The sequence below is a fragment of the Pipistrellus kuhlii genome, unplaced genomic scaffold (assembly GCF_014108245.1).
Source record: "Pipistrellus kuhlii isolate mPipKuh1 unplaced genomic scaffold, mPipKuh1.p scaffold_m20_p_30, whole genome shotgun sequence".
NCBI lineage: Eukaryota > Metazoa > Chordata > Mammalia > Chiroptera > Vespertilionidae > Pipistrellus > Pipistrellus kuhlii.
In genome coordinates, this window is record NW_023425530.1 from 7,029,542 (window position 1) to 7,047,704 (window position 18,163).

At 50.5% G+C, this 18,163-nt stretch overlaps 1 protein-coding gene across 2 annotated transcripts; it reads left to right on the plus strand.

Moving 5' to 3' along the window:
• Positions 1–37: 37 nt before the first annotated feature.
• On the plus strand, positions 38–17,837 carry BRME1 (break repair meiotic recombinase recruitment factor 1). Of its 2 annotated transcripts, XM_036460000.2 has the most exons (10): positions 43–433; positions 1,010–1,061; positions 6,154–6,319; positions 7,330–7,411; positions 7,642–7,746; positions 9,922–10,339; positions 10,433–11,277; positions 14,604–14,689; positions 16,679–16,771; positions 17,099–17,837. In XM_036460000.2, the coding sequence occupies exons 2-10, from the start codon at positions 1,031–1,033 to the stop codon at positions 17,247–17,249; spliced, it is 1,977 nt and encodes a 658-aa protein (XP_036315893.1). In that variant the 5' UTR covers positions 43–433; positions 1,010–1,030; the 3' UTR covers positions 17,250–17,837. The 2 variants fall into 2 exon arrangements, with proteins under 2 accessions (XP_045445264.1, XP_036315893.1); XM_045589308.1 differs by lacking the exons at positions 9,922–10,339; positions 10,433–11,277; positions 14,604–14,689; positions 16,679–16,771; positions 17,099–17,837 and adding an exon at positions 7,864–8,143 and having other exon boundaries at positions 38–433.
• Positions 17,838–18,163: the final 326 nt, after the last annotated feature.

Sequence of the window (18,163 nt, forward strand, 5' to 3'; positions counted from 1 at the left end):
TCCGGGCAAGAGGCGGGGCGTGAGCGTCAGAAAAAGCTGGCGTCGCGCGTGCGCAGGACTGGGCCTCGCAGTGCGCGGGAAAGTAGTGGAGCGCGCTCAGGCGTGAGGGGTGGCGGTGGCCGAAGGTTCACTTCGTCCCGCGTGGCGGTCTGGGCCTGGGCATCCCTCACGTTTTGGCGGCCGCGGTAGGGTTACTGGGGGCCTAGTTACCAGAAGCCATTCCACAAGCCTCGGGCCTCAGGCCTCCTGGCCCTTCAGCTAGCTCCAGGCCCTCTCGGAGGGCTGCCCGGCCCCTGAGAGGGACCAAATTATCTTTTATTTTTTCCAAACTATTTCACGCGTATAACTTCACCTAGTTGTCCCCCACCAGCTCAGGCAGACCTTCCCAGTTCCTGATAAGGACAGAGGTTTCTCAACAACTTCTCTGGCTCAGGTCAGTTTGGGCTTGTCCGGACCCCAAGGGTGGAAGGAATTGCTCGGTAGTAACTCTCGTTCCCTCAAGGCCCAGGCGCCCCTCTCCTTCCCCCTGTGAAAGCCCCACATCCAGCCTTTGAAGCGCCCCTGATGGCCCCTCTAAAGTCACAGGGGGCGCGGCTGAGGGGATAAAAATAAAGTCACCTGGTGACTGAAGGACTCCCGGTGGCGCCTCCAAAGCCCCTCGTGTGTCTCTAGAAGGTTCCCTGAGAGCCAGCCTGGAAGGAGGGAGCTTCTCACAGGCTGCCCCAAGACACACTGAGCTCACCCCACCCCCCTCCACCCTTGTGCCCTCAGATCCTGGGCAGATGGGCAGTTCCCTCTCTGCCCTCTGCAGCTGGGAGGAGGTTTGAGTGCTTCCCAGCTACACATGGCCCAAGGTTGCTATGACTCCCACCCTGTGTCCTCTTGGGGCCTAACTGGCCCCTCAGGGCGGCCACGTGGGCCAAGCTGGGGGATGGGGTGGCTTCTTCCCTCGGGTCAGTATCCAGGGGCAGTGAGTGCTTGTAACGATGGAATTTTTGCCCATTTTCAGATTTCTCAAGGGAGGGATAAAATGAGTAAAAGGAAGAAGCTGCGGACTTCAGGTATTTGGATATTCAAGTTGATCTCTTTATTGCAGTTTCTGCTCTTAGTAGGAATTGGGGCTTATTAATTGCAGAAATGCTAAAATGACCACACCAAGCTCCTTTAAAAAAGTAATTTAATACCTGCTAGTAAAAAATATATTGATATATATAAGTAGCTGGGTTGGCTTAGTGGATAGAATGTCGGTCTGCAGACTGAAGGGTCCCAGGTTCGATTCCGATCAAGGGCATGTACATTGGTTGCGGGCACATCCCCAGTGGGAGGAGGGGAGTGGGCGGGAGGCAGCTGGTCAATGTTTCTCTTTCATCGATGTTTCTAGTTCTCTACCCCTCTCTCTTCCTCTCTGTAGGAAATCAATAAAATATATATTTTTTTAAATTGGAAATTTTCTAAGAAGCTTTCTCTTAAAAAAAAAAAAGTATAAATGATGGAAGATGCATAGAGTGGAAAGTGAAAGTCACTCTCAGAGGCTGTTCTGAATGGAGCTTGACCTGTTGCAAGGCCCTCTGGTGTGTGGCTAACTGGTGTGTGGCTAAGTGCTTCACAGTCAAACCAAAAACCTGGTTCCGCCCAACTCTGCTGCTCGCCATGTGGTGGCAGGTGACTTGCTGTATGCCTCACTCTCCCCCTTCTGCAGATAGAGGATAATAAGAGCGCCTCGCCTTTTCTTTAGAACAGTGATTCTCAGCCTGGTGGGGGGAGCCATTTACCCTGCAGAGGAAATTGACAATATCTAGAGAGACATTTTGGGTTTTCACAATTGGTGTGTGTGGGAGGGGTGGTCCTGGCATTTAGTGCATCTAAGCCAGGATGCTGCTCAAAACATAGGATGTGCAGACAGCCCCCACAACACAGGATGATCCAACCTCAGATGTCAGTAGTGCTAAGGTAGAGAACCATTCCCTACAGCTCAGATGTGGATTAGTATTTGTTGTTTTGTTTTGTTATCCTTACCCAAGGATATTTTTTCCATTGATTTTTAGAGAGAGTGGAAGGGAATGAGGAGAGAGAGAGAGAGAGAGAGAGAGAGAGAGAGAGAGAGAGAGAGAGAGAGAGAGAAACATTGATGTGAGGGGCACATTGATTGGTTGCCTCCCCAACCCGCCCCTGACTGGACTGGAGATCAAATCTGCAACCCAAGTACTATCCTTGACTGGGAATTGAACCTACCATTCTTTAGTGCCAGGGCTGATACTCTATCCACTGAGCAGTACTGGCCAGGGCTGGATTAGTGTTTATATTGCACCAAGAAGAGACCCTAGGTAATACACAAATATATGCTACTGTTATGCTTGTCCTTCCAGACTTTATTCCCCTATGTTAACATCCAACAAAACCACAGGGCAAGAATCAATCATATAGTGCAGCATTTTAAAAAAACAAAACAAAACAAAAAACAACAGGAAATACCCTGGGCAAGTAATTCAGTTGATAGGAGTATTGTCCCCTACACCAAAATGTTGAGGGTTCAAATACTGGTTGTGGTTTGATCCCCAGATTGAAGTGGGATGGTAGGAGAGGCAACCAATGTTTCTCTCTCCACCTCCCCCTTCCTTTCTCTAAAAATCAAAAACATATATCCTTAGGTGATGATTAAAAACAAAACACCAGGCCCTAGCCGGTTTGGCCCAGTGGATAGTCAGCCTGTGGACTGAAGGGTCCCATTTAGATTCTGGCCAAGGGCACATGCCCAGGTTGTAGGCTCGATCCCCAGTGTGGGGTATGCAGGAGGCAGCTAATCGATGATTCTCTCTCATCATTGATATTTCTGTCTCTTCCTCTCCCTTCCTCTCTGAAATCAATAAAAATTTAAAACATTAAAAAAAAAACACAAAAAAAAAACAAGAAATGAACCTGAGTATACTATTCTTCCAAACTTTTTCTTCACATACAAAAATATAGTGTTTTTATTGGGACATAAGAGTCGTCATTGATATGCAACCTTTTTTTGCTTTTTAAAATATATTTTATTGCTTTTTTTTTTTTTTTTTTACAGAGAGGAAGGAAGAGAGAGAGAGTTAGAAACATTGGTGATCAGCTGCCTCCTGCATAGCCCCAACTGGGGATGTGCCTGCAAACCAAGGTACATGCCCTTGATCGGAATCGAACCTGGAACCCTTCAGTCCTCAGGCCGATGCTGTATCCACTGAGCCAAACCAGTTAGGGCTAACCTTTGTTTTTTACTTCATGGTATATTGGGACTATCATCACTTGTCCATAAACATATAACATTTTCTCATTAAAAAGAAACACAAGTATTACATCGCATAGTTCGATTTCCCTGCCTATTGTCTAAGGCACATGTGTCAAACACAAGGCCTGTGGGCCAAATCCGTCCCTCCAGGCCTTGCAATGTGGCCCGCACCGCGCTGTCATCACTGCACTCCGCTGCGTTTCCATCACAATGACAGTTTATGACTGTTCAGTAAACCATTCGGCCCGCGATTTAGGCTGGATTTTAGATTTTGGCCCCTTCTCTGATTGAGTTCGACACCCCTATTCTAAGGTAACTCAAACTTCTTAAAAGTTTAGCAATAACCTCTTTACTTAGTGCTTAATGAACTTATGGAGCAGCATTCAGTCCCCTGCCCCCCCCCCCCCGAAAATGTGGGACCGAAAATAAATTATCAACAGATTGAGATATTTTGTGTAGAGATTAGCAATAGGCTGCTTGAGACACAAGAATTTCTCTGACCTCAGAGGGAGAAGCTGGGGACAGCCAAGCCCACCCACAGCAAGTCTTTTGGGGCCTCTCTTGGCCATGGACCCCCCCAGCTCATTGAACCCCTGGGTTAGCCCAGCTGTTTCTGTATGCCTTGGACGGCGTGGGGAGAGAGGAAGACAATTCTGGCAGATGGTGAAAGAAGCTCTTTCCCTTCCAACATCTTATATTAGTCCTGTGGGAACAGATCACAGGAAGGAAATGGAAGGCTCTTCACTTCTGTTTATATTTTTGCTTCTTATTTGATATAAATGTCCATTAGATTAAGCAAAGCAAGCTGGTATTTGGGCATCTTTAAAAACCAAATAAATGAAGCCGCTGTAGTTTGTGTTTTCTGGCAGACAGCAAGGTAGGAACATGGGTTTGTGTAAGAAATTCATTGGAGCCTAGCTCTGGGTGCAGCATTGGGGTGGGCACCTGAGAAGAGGTAAATCAAGGATGAGATCAAAAGGTAGAGCAGACTTAGTGCCTCCCCTCCACACCTTCAAGGTCAAGTCAAAGAAAAAAAGAAAAATGCTTCTCATGGAGAGAGCTAATCAAACACACAGCAGTGGGTTATAGTTCTGAATGGATACACACGAACCATAACTGAATTAGAAGAAATTATAGGAAAGTTGCTGTGGTCTAGCGGAGTGCACGGAGTTGAGTGAATGCTGAATGCTGAGGTGGACCCTAGCAATTGGCATTGGGAGAAAGGTGGGGGTGGGGAGCGCTTATTAAATGGGTTTATGTCAATGAGTGCAAGGAGCTGAGGTTGGAAAGGGTCTACGTGACAACTCCAGGAAGATCAGGCCTACCTCCAGTTTGTCCTTTTGTCCTCACTGCCTGGTAAGTGCCAGAGTACACTTAAATGTGCAGGCTTTGGAGTTGGGTGCCTGGATCCCATTCTGGATTCCTTGGCCTTCTGTACCTCTGCTTTCTCATGTGTAAAATGGGTATAACAGGACCCTACCTTGAGTTTTATCAGAACACAAGTTCTTAGGACAGTGTCTGGCATGGAGCTCACTAGAGTCAACCCTTATTTTTTGTTCATTGAACAAATGATTCCGTTGGGACCAGATGTGGGGAAGTTTCACAAGCCAGCCAACAATGGCAACTTATGTGTAAGGGAGTTTCCTTTATCCAACAAGTAGATGTTAATGAATACCTTTAGGCCCTAACCGGTTTAGCTCAGTGGATAGAGCATTGGCCATGGACTGAAGGGTCCCAGGTTCAATTCCAGTCAAGAGCATGCACCTTGGTTGTGAGCTCAATCCCTAGTAGGGGGCATGAAGGAGGCAGTTAATTGATGTTTCTGTCTCATCAATGTTTCTAACTCTCTATCCCTCTCCTTCCTCTCTGTGAAAATCAATAAAATATATATATTTAAAAGTACCTTTAGGCTCTAAATTGCTCTCAGTGATGAGGAAGGTGTTGCAGAGAGACAAGGAAATAAGTGGCAGTGGAGATATCAGTTCCTTGGCACCTAATCACACTGGGTCCAAGTTTTCCCAGGGTGGATATTCTTCAGGCATCATAGAAAACTAGAGTGGGATACAATTTAGTTGTATCTGCATTTCCTGGGAAGTGATCTTTATTTTCTACATGTTTATTCAATCATCTACCAAGTATTTTTTTTAATGTGTTTGTTTTAAATATATTTTTATTGATTTCAGAGAGAAAGAGTGAGGGAGAGAGAGAGAGAGAAACATCAATGATGAGAGAGGACGCGGGCACGCACCTGGGACCCTTCAGTCCACAGGCCAACACTCTATCCACTGAGCCAAACCGGCTAGGGCCCAAGTATTTATTGATCACTGATGGTGAACTAGATGCTCTTCTGGGCACTTGAGACTCAGCAGAGAGCGAGACAGACAGAGCCTCTCCTTGCATGGAGCAAGTTGTAGTGGGCAAGACAGAAAGGACCCAGTACATTGATTCTTGCAGAAAAGCTTTGAAGTCAACAAAAACAGCATGGGCCTGAAAGGGAACTTTCTATAGAAAAGTTAGGGAATGGCCCCTCTGCAGGGGTGTTTGAGCTGAGACCCAAAGAAGCCAGTACACACCTCTCACCACTTCCCCAGAAAAGCAGTCAGCTGGGTTTTATCTTCTGTGGGTGAGAGCCTAACCAGGCCAACTCAAGATTCAGCCTCAATCATGACCAGTCCACAGGCAAAAGCTTTGGAGTCCCATAGCCGCATAAGCTCCTAGGTCCCACCTCGGTAAGGTTCCACCCATCTCTCACTTTCCAGGCAAGTGTCGAGCAGTGGTTTCTGCCCATGGAACAAGCCCACACTGCAGCAGTAGCCCTGCCAGGTTTGGTTGTCAGCAACGGAAGTGCGTGCTCTTGGCATCCTCTGCCCCTTTGTCTTCCTTTATGTCTAAACCAGGAGAAGGAATTCGTCCACCAAAGCATCCAAAGCTCAGAGACTCTGACGAGGATCCTCCAAGTTTCCAGTTTGGCCCTTCGGGTCACCCTGAAGAGTCAAAAAGCAGGTCGGGACCTGTTCCCTGTACAGAGCAGAGTGAGGAGGAATCAGGACAGGAGGCCTCCAGGTAGGTGGCTCAGAACAGACTCTTGCTATCAGTATCTAGACTTATTCCACAGTTTGCCTTTTCCAGAATGTCATGTAGTTGGAATCTTACAATACGTGGCTTTTTCAAATTGGCTTTTTTTCACTTAGTAATAACGTGCATTTAAGTTTCCTCTATGCCTTTTCATGCCTTGATAGCTTATTTATTTTATTTATTTTTTTATTCTCACCCGAGGATATGTTTATTGATTTGAGAGGGGGGTAAGGGAAGGGAGAGAGAAACATTGATTGGTTTCCTCCTGTACACACCCCTACTGTAAGGTGACCAGACGGCCTGCTTTTGGCGGGACAGTCCCTATTGTTAACAATTTGTCCCACGTCCCTCGGCATTTTTTTAAAAAATCCCGATTTTGGGAATTTTAACAAATTGTTAAAAATCGGGACTGTCCCTCCAAAAGCAGGACGTCTGGTCACCTTACCCTACTGGGTCAAATCTGTAACCCAGAGACATGCCTGAACTGGGACTCAAACCCAAAACCTTTTGGTGCATAGGACAACTTGGCCAGGGCTCAATTCTTTTTAGTGCCGAATAATATTCCATTTTCTGGTTGAGCCACTTCATTTACCCACTGGAGGCCATCACATTTTGGCAATCATGAATACTCCAGTTTCTTTTGCTACTGTGTTTCTCATATCTACAAATCCCTTTAGAATTTGCCTGAGTTGTGGGCAGGAGTGTCAGTGCAAACGAGAATTCCTGGTCTTACTTGAAGAGCCAGTTCCTAGGATTCTAAGGGTGAAGTGCTGCCACAGCAGGCAGCTTCAATTCTAGATGTGGGACTCAGCACCCTTCTTTGAGTCAAATGTTCCGCAACACACTGCTCCCCTCCATCCCACCCTCTCTCAGCAAGAAGGTGCTCCAGGACCTCCCTTCTGGGAGACTCTGAGCGCTACTTTGCCCTTGGACTTCCTTCTCTGCGCTGGAAGCCTTGGAGGACTTCAGAAACTCTTGTTTCGTCTTTCTCCACCTAGCTCTCTGGACAAGGAACCTGGAGCTCCTTGCAGGCTCCTCTCGCAAGCAGAAAAGGAGCCAATCCCCTTTCCTCCTTCCCAGGTGAGCCTGTTTGTAGCTTCCCCTGTGTGCGAAAAGAAGCCGCCCCCCTTAGGCTGGAGTCCCTGCCTCTATTCATCCTTGTGGCCAATGGGCTGGTTCGCCCTGGGGATAGAGGGCAAAGGCCAGTTTGAGACTACAAGAAGGAAGCACGTTTGGGTATTTGTTTTCTTTCTTAGACCTCATTCCTCCCTTACAGTAATTGCTGCTTTGTTCTTGTATCTGGTTCACAGAACTCAGACAGGAGGTTTGTCCCCCAGTTTGCAAAACCCAGGAAGACAGTGACAAGACTAACAACTGCGAGGGAAGAGGACCTTGGGAGTGGGGCCTTTAGCTCGGTAAGACCCTAAAATCAGCAGACTGAGCCCCATAGAGAGGGCAGCTTCTTGGCCAAGCCTTGGCAGCTGAGTTTAACTTTGGTTTGTTTGGTGTTTTTTTGTTTTGGCAATGGCTAGATCTGCACCTCTCCACACCCCATTTTTAGCACATTGCACTACCGATGTCTCTGTACTGCAGGTGCTATGCAGGCAGCCCCCAGGCCTGTGAGAGCACTCAGGACAGCAGTGCCTGTAGCAGAGTGCTGGAGACAAGAGCCCTCTTGCCCACATTTCGTAAGAATTAGAAAACTCAGAAAGGCAATCTGACCAGTTGCTTAGTTGGTTGGAGTGTCATCCCAAACACCAAAAGGTTGTGGGTTCAGTTCTCAGTCAGGGCACAAACCTAGTTTGTGGGTTCATCCCCTGTCAGGGTGCATGCCATGTGGGAGACAAGTGATCATTTTCTCTCTCTCTCTCTCTCTCTCTCTCTCTCTCTCTCTCTCTAAAAATCAATAAAAAAAATATCTTCTGGTGAGGATTTTTTAAAAAGGAAAAGAAAACTCAGGAAGGCAGCCCATTTTCTGTCCCTGAACCCCTTTGCTTCTCAGTAGCTTTTGGACAAGTTGGGGCTGGGGGAGGGGGTCTCACAGTGTGCTTTCTTATCCTTGCCACTGTGAGCTCCAGTGCTGACAATGTCTGGTAACACACGCCCCAGAACAAGTGAGTGGTGGGAATGCCAGCCGCTGCGTTTTTAATCAGCCTTAATTGGGAACACCCTTAATAGTTTTCAACTGGTGAATGGTTGAACAAACTATCGTCTGTCGGCCCTGCTGACTGAAGGGTCCCAGGTTCAATTCCGGTCAAGGGCACTTACCTCGGTTGCAGGCTCGATTCCTGGCCTTGATCGGGGCTCATGTGGGAGGCAACCAATTGATGTGTCTCTCTAATATTGATGTTTCTCTCTCTGTGTTTCTCTCTCTCCCTTCCACTCTCTCTAAAAATCAATGAAAAAGTATCCTCAAGTGATGATTAACAACAATAAAAAATAGTTAAGATGGTGAATCTTTTTTTAAAAAATATATTTTATTGATTTTTTACAGAGAGGAAGGGAGAGGGAGAGAGAGTTAGAAACATCGATGAGAGAGAAACATCGATCAGCTGCTTCCTGCACACTCCGCACTGGGAATGTGCCCGCAACCAAGGTACATGCCCTTGACCGGAAGCGAACCTGGGACCCTTGAGTCCGCAGGCCGAAGCTCTATCCACTGAGCCAAATCAGTTAGGACAAGATGGTGAACCTTACATTGTGTGCATCATATCACAATTTAACAACAAAACAGAGGAGAAGTCCTTGTGTTTCCTCCCCTAGTTTCCCCAGTGGTGACTCTTACATAAGTGTGCTTCATTTTCAGTCCAAGCAATTGACATTAGTGTCATCCACAGACCCCCTTGAGTTTTATATCCTGGATCTCCACATGCTTGGTGGGGAGAAGGGATTACCCTCCAGCCCCTGACACAAAGCTCTGCCTTGTACTAGTGCAGTAGTCCCCCCCTTTTCTGTGCTTTCACTTTCCGTGGTCAACCACTGTCCAAAAAATATTAAATAGAGAACCCAGAAATCAACGATTCATAAGTTTTAAATTGCATGCCGTTCTGTGTGATGTGATGAAATCTCACAGCGTCCTGCCTGGGACATGAATGGTCCCTTTGTCCAGTAGCTCCACCCTGCTTATGCTCCCTTCCCATTAGTCCCTTAGTAGCCGTCTGCGTTATCAGATTGACTGCTGTGGTATCACAGTATTTGTATTGAAGTAACCTGTATTTTACTCAGCAATGGCCTCAAAGCCATTCATATAACTTTTATTACAGTATACTGTTATAACTGTCTTATTTTATCATCAATTGTTGTTATTAATCTCTTATTGTGCCTAATTTAAAATATAACTTTATTATAGGCATGCACTTATAGAAAAAAACATAGTATGTAAAGGATTCAGCACAACCCGCAGTTTCAGGCATCCACTGGGGTTCTTGGAACATACCCCCAGCCCCCATGGATAAGAGGGAACAGCTGTGCTGATCCCTTCAGTGGTCTGTACAGCGTCTGAGACTTTATACAGATGCAGTAACGACTAGAAGCATCTTCAGAGTGGTTGGTTATTGAAGGCCTGAGGCTGAGTCTTTCTCTCTACACAGGAGACACCACCAGAGCCCAGTGCCCAGCGGGCAGGAAGCCAGTCATGGCAAGAGTCCTCAGAGCTCACTGTCTTGGAGGCCTGGAAGCCAGGAGACCAGACGCAGGCAGATGGCACCCACTCTGAGCCCAGCGCCCAAAACTCTGTAACACCTGTGTCCAGCAGGGGGGATTCTCAGCCTGAGGTCTCCAATGACATTTCTTCAGAATGGGGGATGGTGTCCTTGGTTTCAGAGAGTGCCAACCGGGACTATCTATTGGAGCAAGGGGCCAACCTGCCAGATGCTGGAAGCACAGAGGGGGGTAGGATTCCAGGTGATCTCAGCCAGGAAGGGCATCTGCCAAGCAGGGGTGCTGAGGAGAAGGAGCCAGACCGAGGAGTCCCACAGGAGGAAGGTGTCCTAGGGGGAATAAAAGGGGGTAGGATTCCAGGTGATCTCAGCCAGGAAGGGTCTCTGCCAAGCAGTGGTGCTGAGGAGAAGGAGCCAGACCGAGGAGTCTCACAGGAGGAAGGTGACCAGGAGAAAGGAGACAGCATCCTAGGCCTGATCACTCAGGGCTCAGAGCCTGGATCTGCAGCCCAGGCCCCACCCGACCCCCTGCAGATACTCAGCAGGGTTGGCATCGAAGCCAGAGGGAGCTGTAGCAGCCCCGGACACTCCTCCCTTAGGATCAGTGTCATCACAGATGTGGTCACAGACCCCACCAAAGCAGAACAGAGGGCTCTGGAGTTGACTGGGCCAGATGAGAAGGCTAACACCCAGGCATCTGCCTCTCCCAACGGGAAGGCTCCTGATGGAGGCCATAGTGGGGCCCTGCTCACAGGCTCACCTCTCGCTGGGGAGGCCACAGGAAGCAGAGGAGAGGCAGAGTGGGAGGCTGAGGCCCCTGGTGATGTCTCCAGGAGCCCTGCAGCCTCCTTGGTTCTGGCTCATGAAACCCAAGAGCCCTCAATAGGTGCTGGATATTCCAGTCCTGTAGCCTCGGAAATGGGCCCAGTTGTTGGTCAGACACAGGTGCCAGAACTAGATCAAGAAGGGCTGGGAGGTGTGTCTTTGTTGTCACAGCCCTCAGGTGAAAAGGCAGCTGAATTAGGTAGCCAGAGCCATGAACAAGACCTTGGGGGATTCAGTCTGTCCCTTGGAGCCTCTGATCCACCATTGCACAGAGAATCAGTGGTTGGTCCTCTCCTGGATGCCAGGGCCCTCGAGGGCAGCCCAGATGCCCCCGCAAGCCCAGCAGGCCAGCCCAAGCATCCTGACCCTGCAGACCAGGCCGCCTTGGAACTCGACTTCCTGCCAGATAGCCAGATACAGGATGCCCTGGAAGCCCTCAACTTCGAAGCCCCACCTGAGCAGGTAAGAGCTTCCTAAAGTTACAGCCAGCCCATCCCAGAGCAGGTGCCAGTATCCATAGGCTCCGGTCCAAACCGCCCAATGGTGGGGAAAGATGGGGCATGTGGTAGTCTGTTTATATGGCAGGCGAGTCTGGGGGTCTGAGTTGCAACTTCAGTGGCTGTGTGGAGTCTGTGACTTTCCAGAAAGAAAGACCTGCTTTTCCATGAGGGGCCTGTGCCAAACATGTGTATGGAATTTTTATTTTATGCTGGAATTTGTAGGAACTTAGCTTCCTTCGGGGAGCTGCCTGCATGACAGGCAGTGGGAAAGCTGTCATTGAGCCTCTGCTAGTCCTGGTGTTCACCTAGCAGGGCAGGTGGCAGCCTTGCTTGAGCCCCGCTCCCAGGGTAGGCTGCATGCCCCTGGCTGGTGGCACACCTGAGCCTGGGCTAAGTGCTTTGCAGTGGTGCTCTGGGAGGTAGGTGATTCTCGCTTCTACTGGGTTGGGCACCTGCCATAGATGACACAGCCAGGAGGGGTGGAGACTGGGTCTGCATCCAGATTGTCCTGATTATTTTTTTTAAAATATATTTTATTGATTTTGTACAGAGAGAAAGGTAGAGAGATAGAGAGTTAGAAACATTGATGAGAGAGAGTCATCCATCAGCTGCCTCTTGCACACCTACTGGGGATATGCCCGCAACCAAGGTACATGCCCTTGACCGGAATCGAACCCGGGACCTTTCAGTCCCCAAGCCGATGCTCTATCTATTGAGCCAAACCGGTTTCGGCACAGAGTGTGCATTTTTAAAATATATATTTAAAATATTGATTGCAGTGAGGAAGGAAGAGAGAGAAATAATGATGAGAGAGAATCATTGATTGGCTGCCTTCTGCTCGCCCCACATTGGGGATTAGAGGCAACCCAGGCATGTGCCTCTAATCGGAATCGAACCTGGGACCCTTTAGTCCACAGGCCAACACTCAATCTACTGAGCCACTCCAGCTAGGGCCAGAGTGAGCATTTCTGTACCCTATTATTTTGGAACTTAAAGAATCTTCATGTGCCAGAACTGGTTTGGCTCAGTGGTGGAGCGTCGGTCTGCGGACTGAAAGGTCCCAGGTTCGATTCCAGTCAGGGGCATGTACATTGGTTGCAGGCGCATCCCCGGTGGAGGGTGTGCAAGAGGCAGCTGGTCGATGTTGCTCTCTCATCGACGTTTCTGGCTCTCTGTCTCTCTCCCTTCCTCTCTGTGAAGGATCGGTAAAATATATATATATTTTTAAAAGAGTCTTCATGTGACACAGCTCCAAAACAAGCACAGGATCTCATCTGGTGCCCAGCTGGAGAAAGCCAGCTGTTCTGCGTGCGAAGGGAGCGTGACTAGGTTGAGCGAATGTGGTCTCCACTGCATTTTGGCCCTCCCCAGTGTTCACCTGTGAGGTGATTTCAGACCTGGCCCTCCCTGGGCCCTCCGGGCCCTGGCTCCTCATGCACCTGTCTCATGATCGCCAGATGAGCAAGATCATGGAAAGTAGGTCACAGTGCAGAGTTAGAACACGATCTCCTGGGAAAGAGCTGAAATTTTAGAATTGGAGCTTTGTTTCTTGAAAAGTGCAAACTCCACACTCGGAAGGAAATGCTGTCTAAGTTACTCCCAGTCTCTGGCCTCTTGGGCAGTGGCTAAGGGGGAAAGCTGGTGAAGCAGCTGGGACATTTGGTGGCACCCAGCAGGCAAAGGAGTGAGCCCTTCAGACAGGCTGCCAGTGACTGCGCTCCTAGAAAACACCGGGAGTCAGCAATGTGGGGGACCTGGGCAGACAGCCAGGTGGTCAGACCTGACAGGTCCCCCAGGGGAGCAGGCACTTCCTTGACAAGACTGCCAACGCCCAGACGAGTTTCGTTTGGATATTGGGCGTTCCTGACAAGTTGGGATGACCCAGGCACAAGCAAATTCTCATGGGAAGATTCTGATAGCCCTTGGCAGGAAGGCCAGGTGGGCAGGGACACTTAGGTACAGCACAGATGGGTGAGAGCAGCCTCACTGAGCATGGTGGTGAGTGCCACTTCAGGTGAAGCCACTCGGAGACTCAAAGGTTACACAGTGGTGACTGACCAGTTTCAAACCCAGGTCCCTCACAGGAAAACTGGTGCTTTCTTCTAAAACAGCTCCCTTGGGGCATGATACTCACCCCAGAGCTGTGGAGTCTCCGTACACCATTGCTTAAAGAGCATCGTTTACAAAGCTCATTCCCAGGTCCCTTTCAAGGGCCTACATCTCTGACCCTGGCACGTTCAGGAACACTTCTGTTGTGACAAACATTTACACAATCCTGGTGGGAGAGAGCGTATTCTCACCGCCAGGAACAGTGAGTGCAGGGGGTTTGGTGACTATGTGACACTGGATGGTCTTTTACGTCAGAGTTGCCTACATGAAATAGCCAGATGCTAGGAGACACTGTATTATTGTCTATAGCAGAGATCTAGCCGGCACCGCTGGTGTCCAGGGCCAGCTCGTTCTAGTGGTGGGGCCTGTCCTGTGCACTGTAGCATGTTGAGTAGCGTCTCTGGCCTCCACCCATATGCCAATAACACCTTCTTCCCCAGTCGTGACCACCAAGAATGTCCCCTGGGGATGGAGTCATCCCCAGGTGAGAACCACTGGCTACAGGCAGTTTTTCAGGTACTTCTTTGCTAAAGGAGCTCAACTTTTCTCCCTGTCCCACCCCATCAGGGGAGAGGATGTCCTAGAACAGGCCCCTTTCCAGCCCCAGGACTTCGGTCTCCTTAAAAAAGACCCTGGGTAGGACACACGTCACCCCGTTATTGAGCCTGACATTTTCCACAAAAATTAAACCACTGTTGACATTTAGAGACTTGAGCTTCTCTGGGTTATTTGGCTCTTTCCCCTGTTAATTATGAATCTTTCCTTTGCAATAGATTTGCAAAATTGTTTTCTGACATAAAATGTGTGGCTTATCTGGCTGACCTCTTCCCCTCGACACTGATGCCCACCTTGCAACTCCTAGGAGTCCTCTCTGTGCCTTCCCAGATCCTGCAGGATGCAGAGAATGTGGGGACGGAGCCACCCCCAGGCACAGGGCAGCTTGTTGGGAGGTGCAGGCCCAGGAGAGGACACAGGGTCAGGCCCAGTGGTTAGCGTGTCTGCTCTCTTTCTGAGGGATGATGGCAAGAGCAGCCCAGCTGGTGGCCCCCAGGTCTAACCACTTTTCCTCCAGGAGTTCCAGCCTCAGAGTTCCTGCTGTGGCCACTGAGACGGTTCCTGTATGACTTTCCTTTCCTGTCCTGTACAGGGCTAACTGCTCACACGTGTGCTCTCTTCCAGTTTCCTGCAGTGAGCGGGGCGGACCCTTGCTGGCCTGACACTAGCCTAAGTACTGAAGGAGGCCCCCTCATCCATTCCCAGCCAAGGTAGGCCAGGTGGGAGGCACCCCAGGACCCTTATCTGGGGGGAAGAGGTCCTCCCTTAGAGAGTGTCACTGCTTTCCTGGCGCTGAGCTGCCATGATCCCCGCCCCCCGCCCTATGAGCTCCCATTTTGCTGATGCAGGGGCCTGGCTCTCCCTCGCTGGGCCTCGCTTTCCTCCATCTAGTGAGGGAGGTGAGCCCTGTCCTTCAAACTGCGTGTGTCCCCGGCTCCCCGCAGGTGGAGAACTGGTCACCAGCCATCAGCATCCAAACAAGCATCTCTCCCTGGGACCCCTGGGGTGGCGCCCCTGGTTCTGTGGGTTGTTTGAACTCAGTGTGTGCATTTTTCTGGAGAAAAGGTCCAGAACTTTCTCTGAATCTCCTTAGAGTGCGACAGCTAAGAACCATTGACCTAGCCAATCTTGGGCGGACCCAATTCTGGCCCAGGGTGGGCCCTCCAGGTCTGACCTGGTTGGTGTCCTCACTTCCTGCTTGGCTCTGTGCCCCAGGGCAGGCCATTTCTCTCCCTTCGGCAGGCCGCCAGGTGCACTGTCCCTCCGCCTGAGGAGTGGGCGTGTGTGGGACTAGGGTCCCCTTACTCCAGAGGCTCTCACAGTCTGTCCTCTCCCTGCAGTCCTCTCTCCCGGCCCTGCCAGGGCCAGCACTGGGTGGCCATCCTCTCCTGTTACAGGCCTCCTGCAGAGGCAGTGCCTTATCAATTATTTATGGCCAAGCTTCTGTGTCTGTCTAGCAAGTGTGGAGGAGGGGCTAGGAGTGCAGCCCTTGGTGAGTTTTTCTGTTCCTCCTTCTCTTCTTCCTTTTCCTTCCTCCTCCTCCTCGTCCTCCTACTCCTCCAGGGATAAGGTAGCATGTTTTTGCCCTCTTCCTTTGCATAAGCTTTGTCTCTAGTACCTGTTGTACTAGTGGCACACACACACACACACACACACACACACACACACACACACACCCTGCACAAATACCAGAGGCCATTCAGTCAAAATGGCACCACCATTGTTTGAACAAAGAGGAGGGAGAATCGTGTCTCAATCTGACCTCCTTGTTGGGCGATGTGACCCCACATGGACATCTGGAAGACCCCCAGGGCAGGGCCTGGGGTGATGGCCCATGGTGAGTAAGACACAAAAGAAGCTAAGGCCCAGGTTAGCCAGCCATCTTGGGTGGCCGCGGCAGGTGGAGCAGAACACAGATCCTATAGTGAAAGACCAGGAGGTGCTGCCATGCCAGGGTCTGGTATGATTTGGGGAGAGCTGTTGGCTGGACGCCAGGAGGACAATCCTCTGCCAGCACCCTCAGGCCACACATTAGATACAGTGGGTGCTGTGGCACATCCACCCTCCCATAGAGGTTAATGCCACCCAGTGCTGGCTCCTCCAGGAACTGCTCTGGGCACTGGGCAGGCAGCGTGGGACAGGACAAAACATGAAGCCGCCATCTACTGCACGTTGGGTGGGGCAGGCAGGGTGAGAGAGAGACGAGCAAATTAGATAAGCAGGCGACAGAGTGTTAGGGGAAAAAAGTCAGTGGGGAAGAGGTTAAAATTTTAACTCAGTGAGCAGGGAAGTATTCCCCCAACCCCCTGACATTTGGGAGAGAACATTCCAGAGCCCTAAGAGGTGCTCAGGGAAAGGCCAGGTATTCATCTTGTGCCTGGAGGGAAGGCAGGGATGATGGGGTCTGGAAGGGCCTGCAGATGGTGCAGTGACCATTTTCACAGCCCTCCACCCCATACGCAAGGGAGACAAACTGTAGGGGCAGGAGCTAGGGGTCAGGGGAGACTGGTGGGGAGAGGTGGCTGGATGCTGGGTGTGCTTTTGGCAATCGATCCCGCTGGGTTGGCCCTCAGAGCTCTGCCCACAGTAGCTTAATATCTGGGAAAGCAGACAGCTGAAGGCCCAGCGAAAGCCCCCCAGCATGGTGTTTGGTGGAGCTGCCTGCTGAGGTCAGGCCTCTTATCTTCCTTTCCTTCCAGCACCCACAAGGGGATCCAGCCCTGTGAAGCCACCAGGATGGAGGATGCAACAGATACCATGCGCGGCCTCATTATTGAACTCTCCAACCTGAAGTAAGAGGGGTGGATAGGACAGGCAGTGGGATGGGAGAGCCAGTGGGGCAGCAAGGAGGAGGCCCCTCACCGCAGCCCAGACCCCCCATCAAGGGGCCTCCAAAAAGTATCACTCCTCCTGGCTCTCACCTATTACGGTACAGATCCATCCTTTACAGAATTGTTAGGTTCCAGAGAGGGCCTGGGACAATCAGTAGTCCACTCTGTGGCAGGCTGGTTCTGATTGTACGTGTGTGTCTGTGAGAGTGTGTGAGCCTCTGAGAATGTGCAAGCACGAGTGTGAGGTGTCCTGCTCTGCCTCAGAGTCAAGCCAGCATTTTCCTGCAGCCGGCTGATCATGAATGCCCACCGGGACCTGGAAGCATTCAAGCGCCTCAACTACCGGAAGACAAAGCCTGCAGGGAAAGCCCCCATGCCCTACCCATCAAAGGGGGCTGGGGCTCTCCCTCGAGGGGAGCAGCCCTGGAGGGACTTGTAGATTCTTCCAAATGGGGGTGCTGGGGGACTGTGTGTACAGAGATTACCCCTCCCATGGATGTATGTTTTGTTCAAACTCTGGCCCCAGAAGTGTTCCTGTCACAGAGCTGTCAACAATCCCCTGCTGACCCAGGAAAGCCTTCAGTCCCTGAGGTTGCTCCTGATATTTTGTTACCCCTGGTACTTTATTACCCCCAAGATGCTCAAGCGGGTCCTAGTGGGCCCCAGAAACTGTCCTTCCGCCGACCTGGAAGTCAGCCTGCCCTGGGGAACCCTGGAGGCCCCACTGGAATCCACAGCTGCCCTCTGGAGTCTGTATGGGGAGGGAACCTGCTCGCCCAGAGGCGGAGGCTGCAGGGGGAGGTGGAAGCGCGGGGGGGAGGGGGGGGGGGCCAGGAGCAGGGCCCAGCGCCACCCAGATGTTTATCTGGATTTGCAAATTTTGGCTCCTTAGCTGAGGTTATGGCGGGTTCAGAATTTCTCTTTCCTGGAGGAAAAAGGGCCTCCTTTGTTGGTTGTGCATTTGTCTTTCTTGTGATTTCCATTTTATTTATTTTGGGATGAGCATTAATAAATGATTCCCTAGCAAAGCCCCAGGACCTGTTGTTTGAAGGTTGAAGCCTTTGAGTTCCTTGATATTCGGCCCACAAACCTAACTGTCTCTTTCCCCTTTTGCTTCTCATCCTCCGTTAGAAAGGCAAGTGGGGCTATTGCTGGGACAGGTCAGGGTGTCCCCACGAGTTTCCCAAGTGTGTGGGATTCCCTGGAAGCGGGTGGCTGTGGGCCCGTTGAGGCACCCACACCAGCATCTGTGAGGCGGTGAGCCCACAGGTCTCACCTGCAGAGGTGTTTTTGCCCAGTGCTCAGTGGTCCTGTCTGTTCTCCATGAGACAAGCTGCTTTGAAGCCCCAGACT

What these genes read in the sequence shown, in the direction of transcription:
- BRME1 (XM_036460000.2), top strand. Translation starts at nt 1,031, where the DNA reads ATGAGTAAAAGGAAGAAGCTGCGGACTTCAG. An exon ending in GAAGAAGCTGCGGACTTCAG is followed by an intron (nt 1,062 to 6,153) that starts GTATTTGGATAT and finishes TGTCTAAACCAG; the next exon opens with GAGAAGGAATTCGTCCACCA. An exon ending in TCAGGACAGGAGGCCTCCAG is followed by an intron (nt 6,320 to 7,329) that starts GTAGGTGGCTCA and finishes TTCTCCACCTAG; the next exon opens with CTCTCTGGACAAGGAACCTG.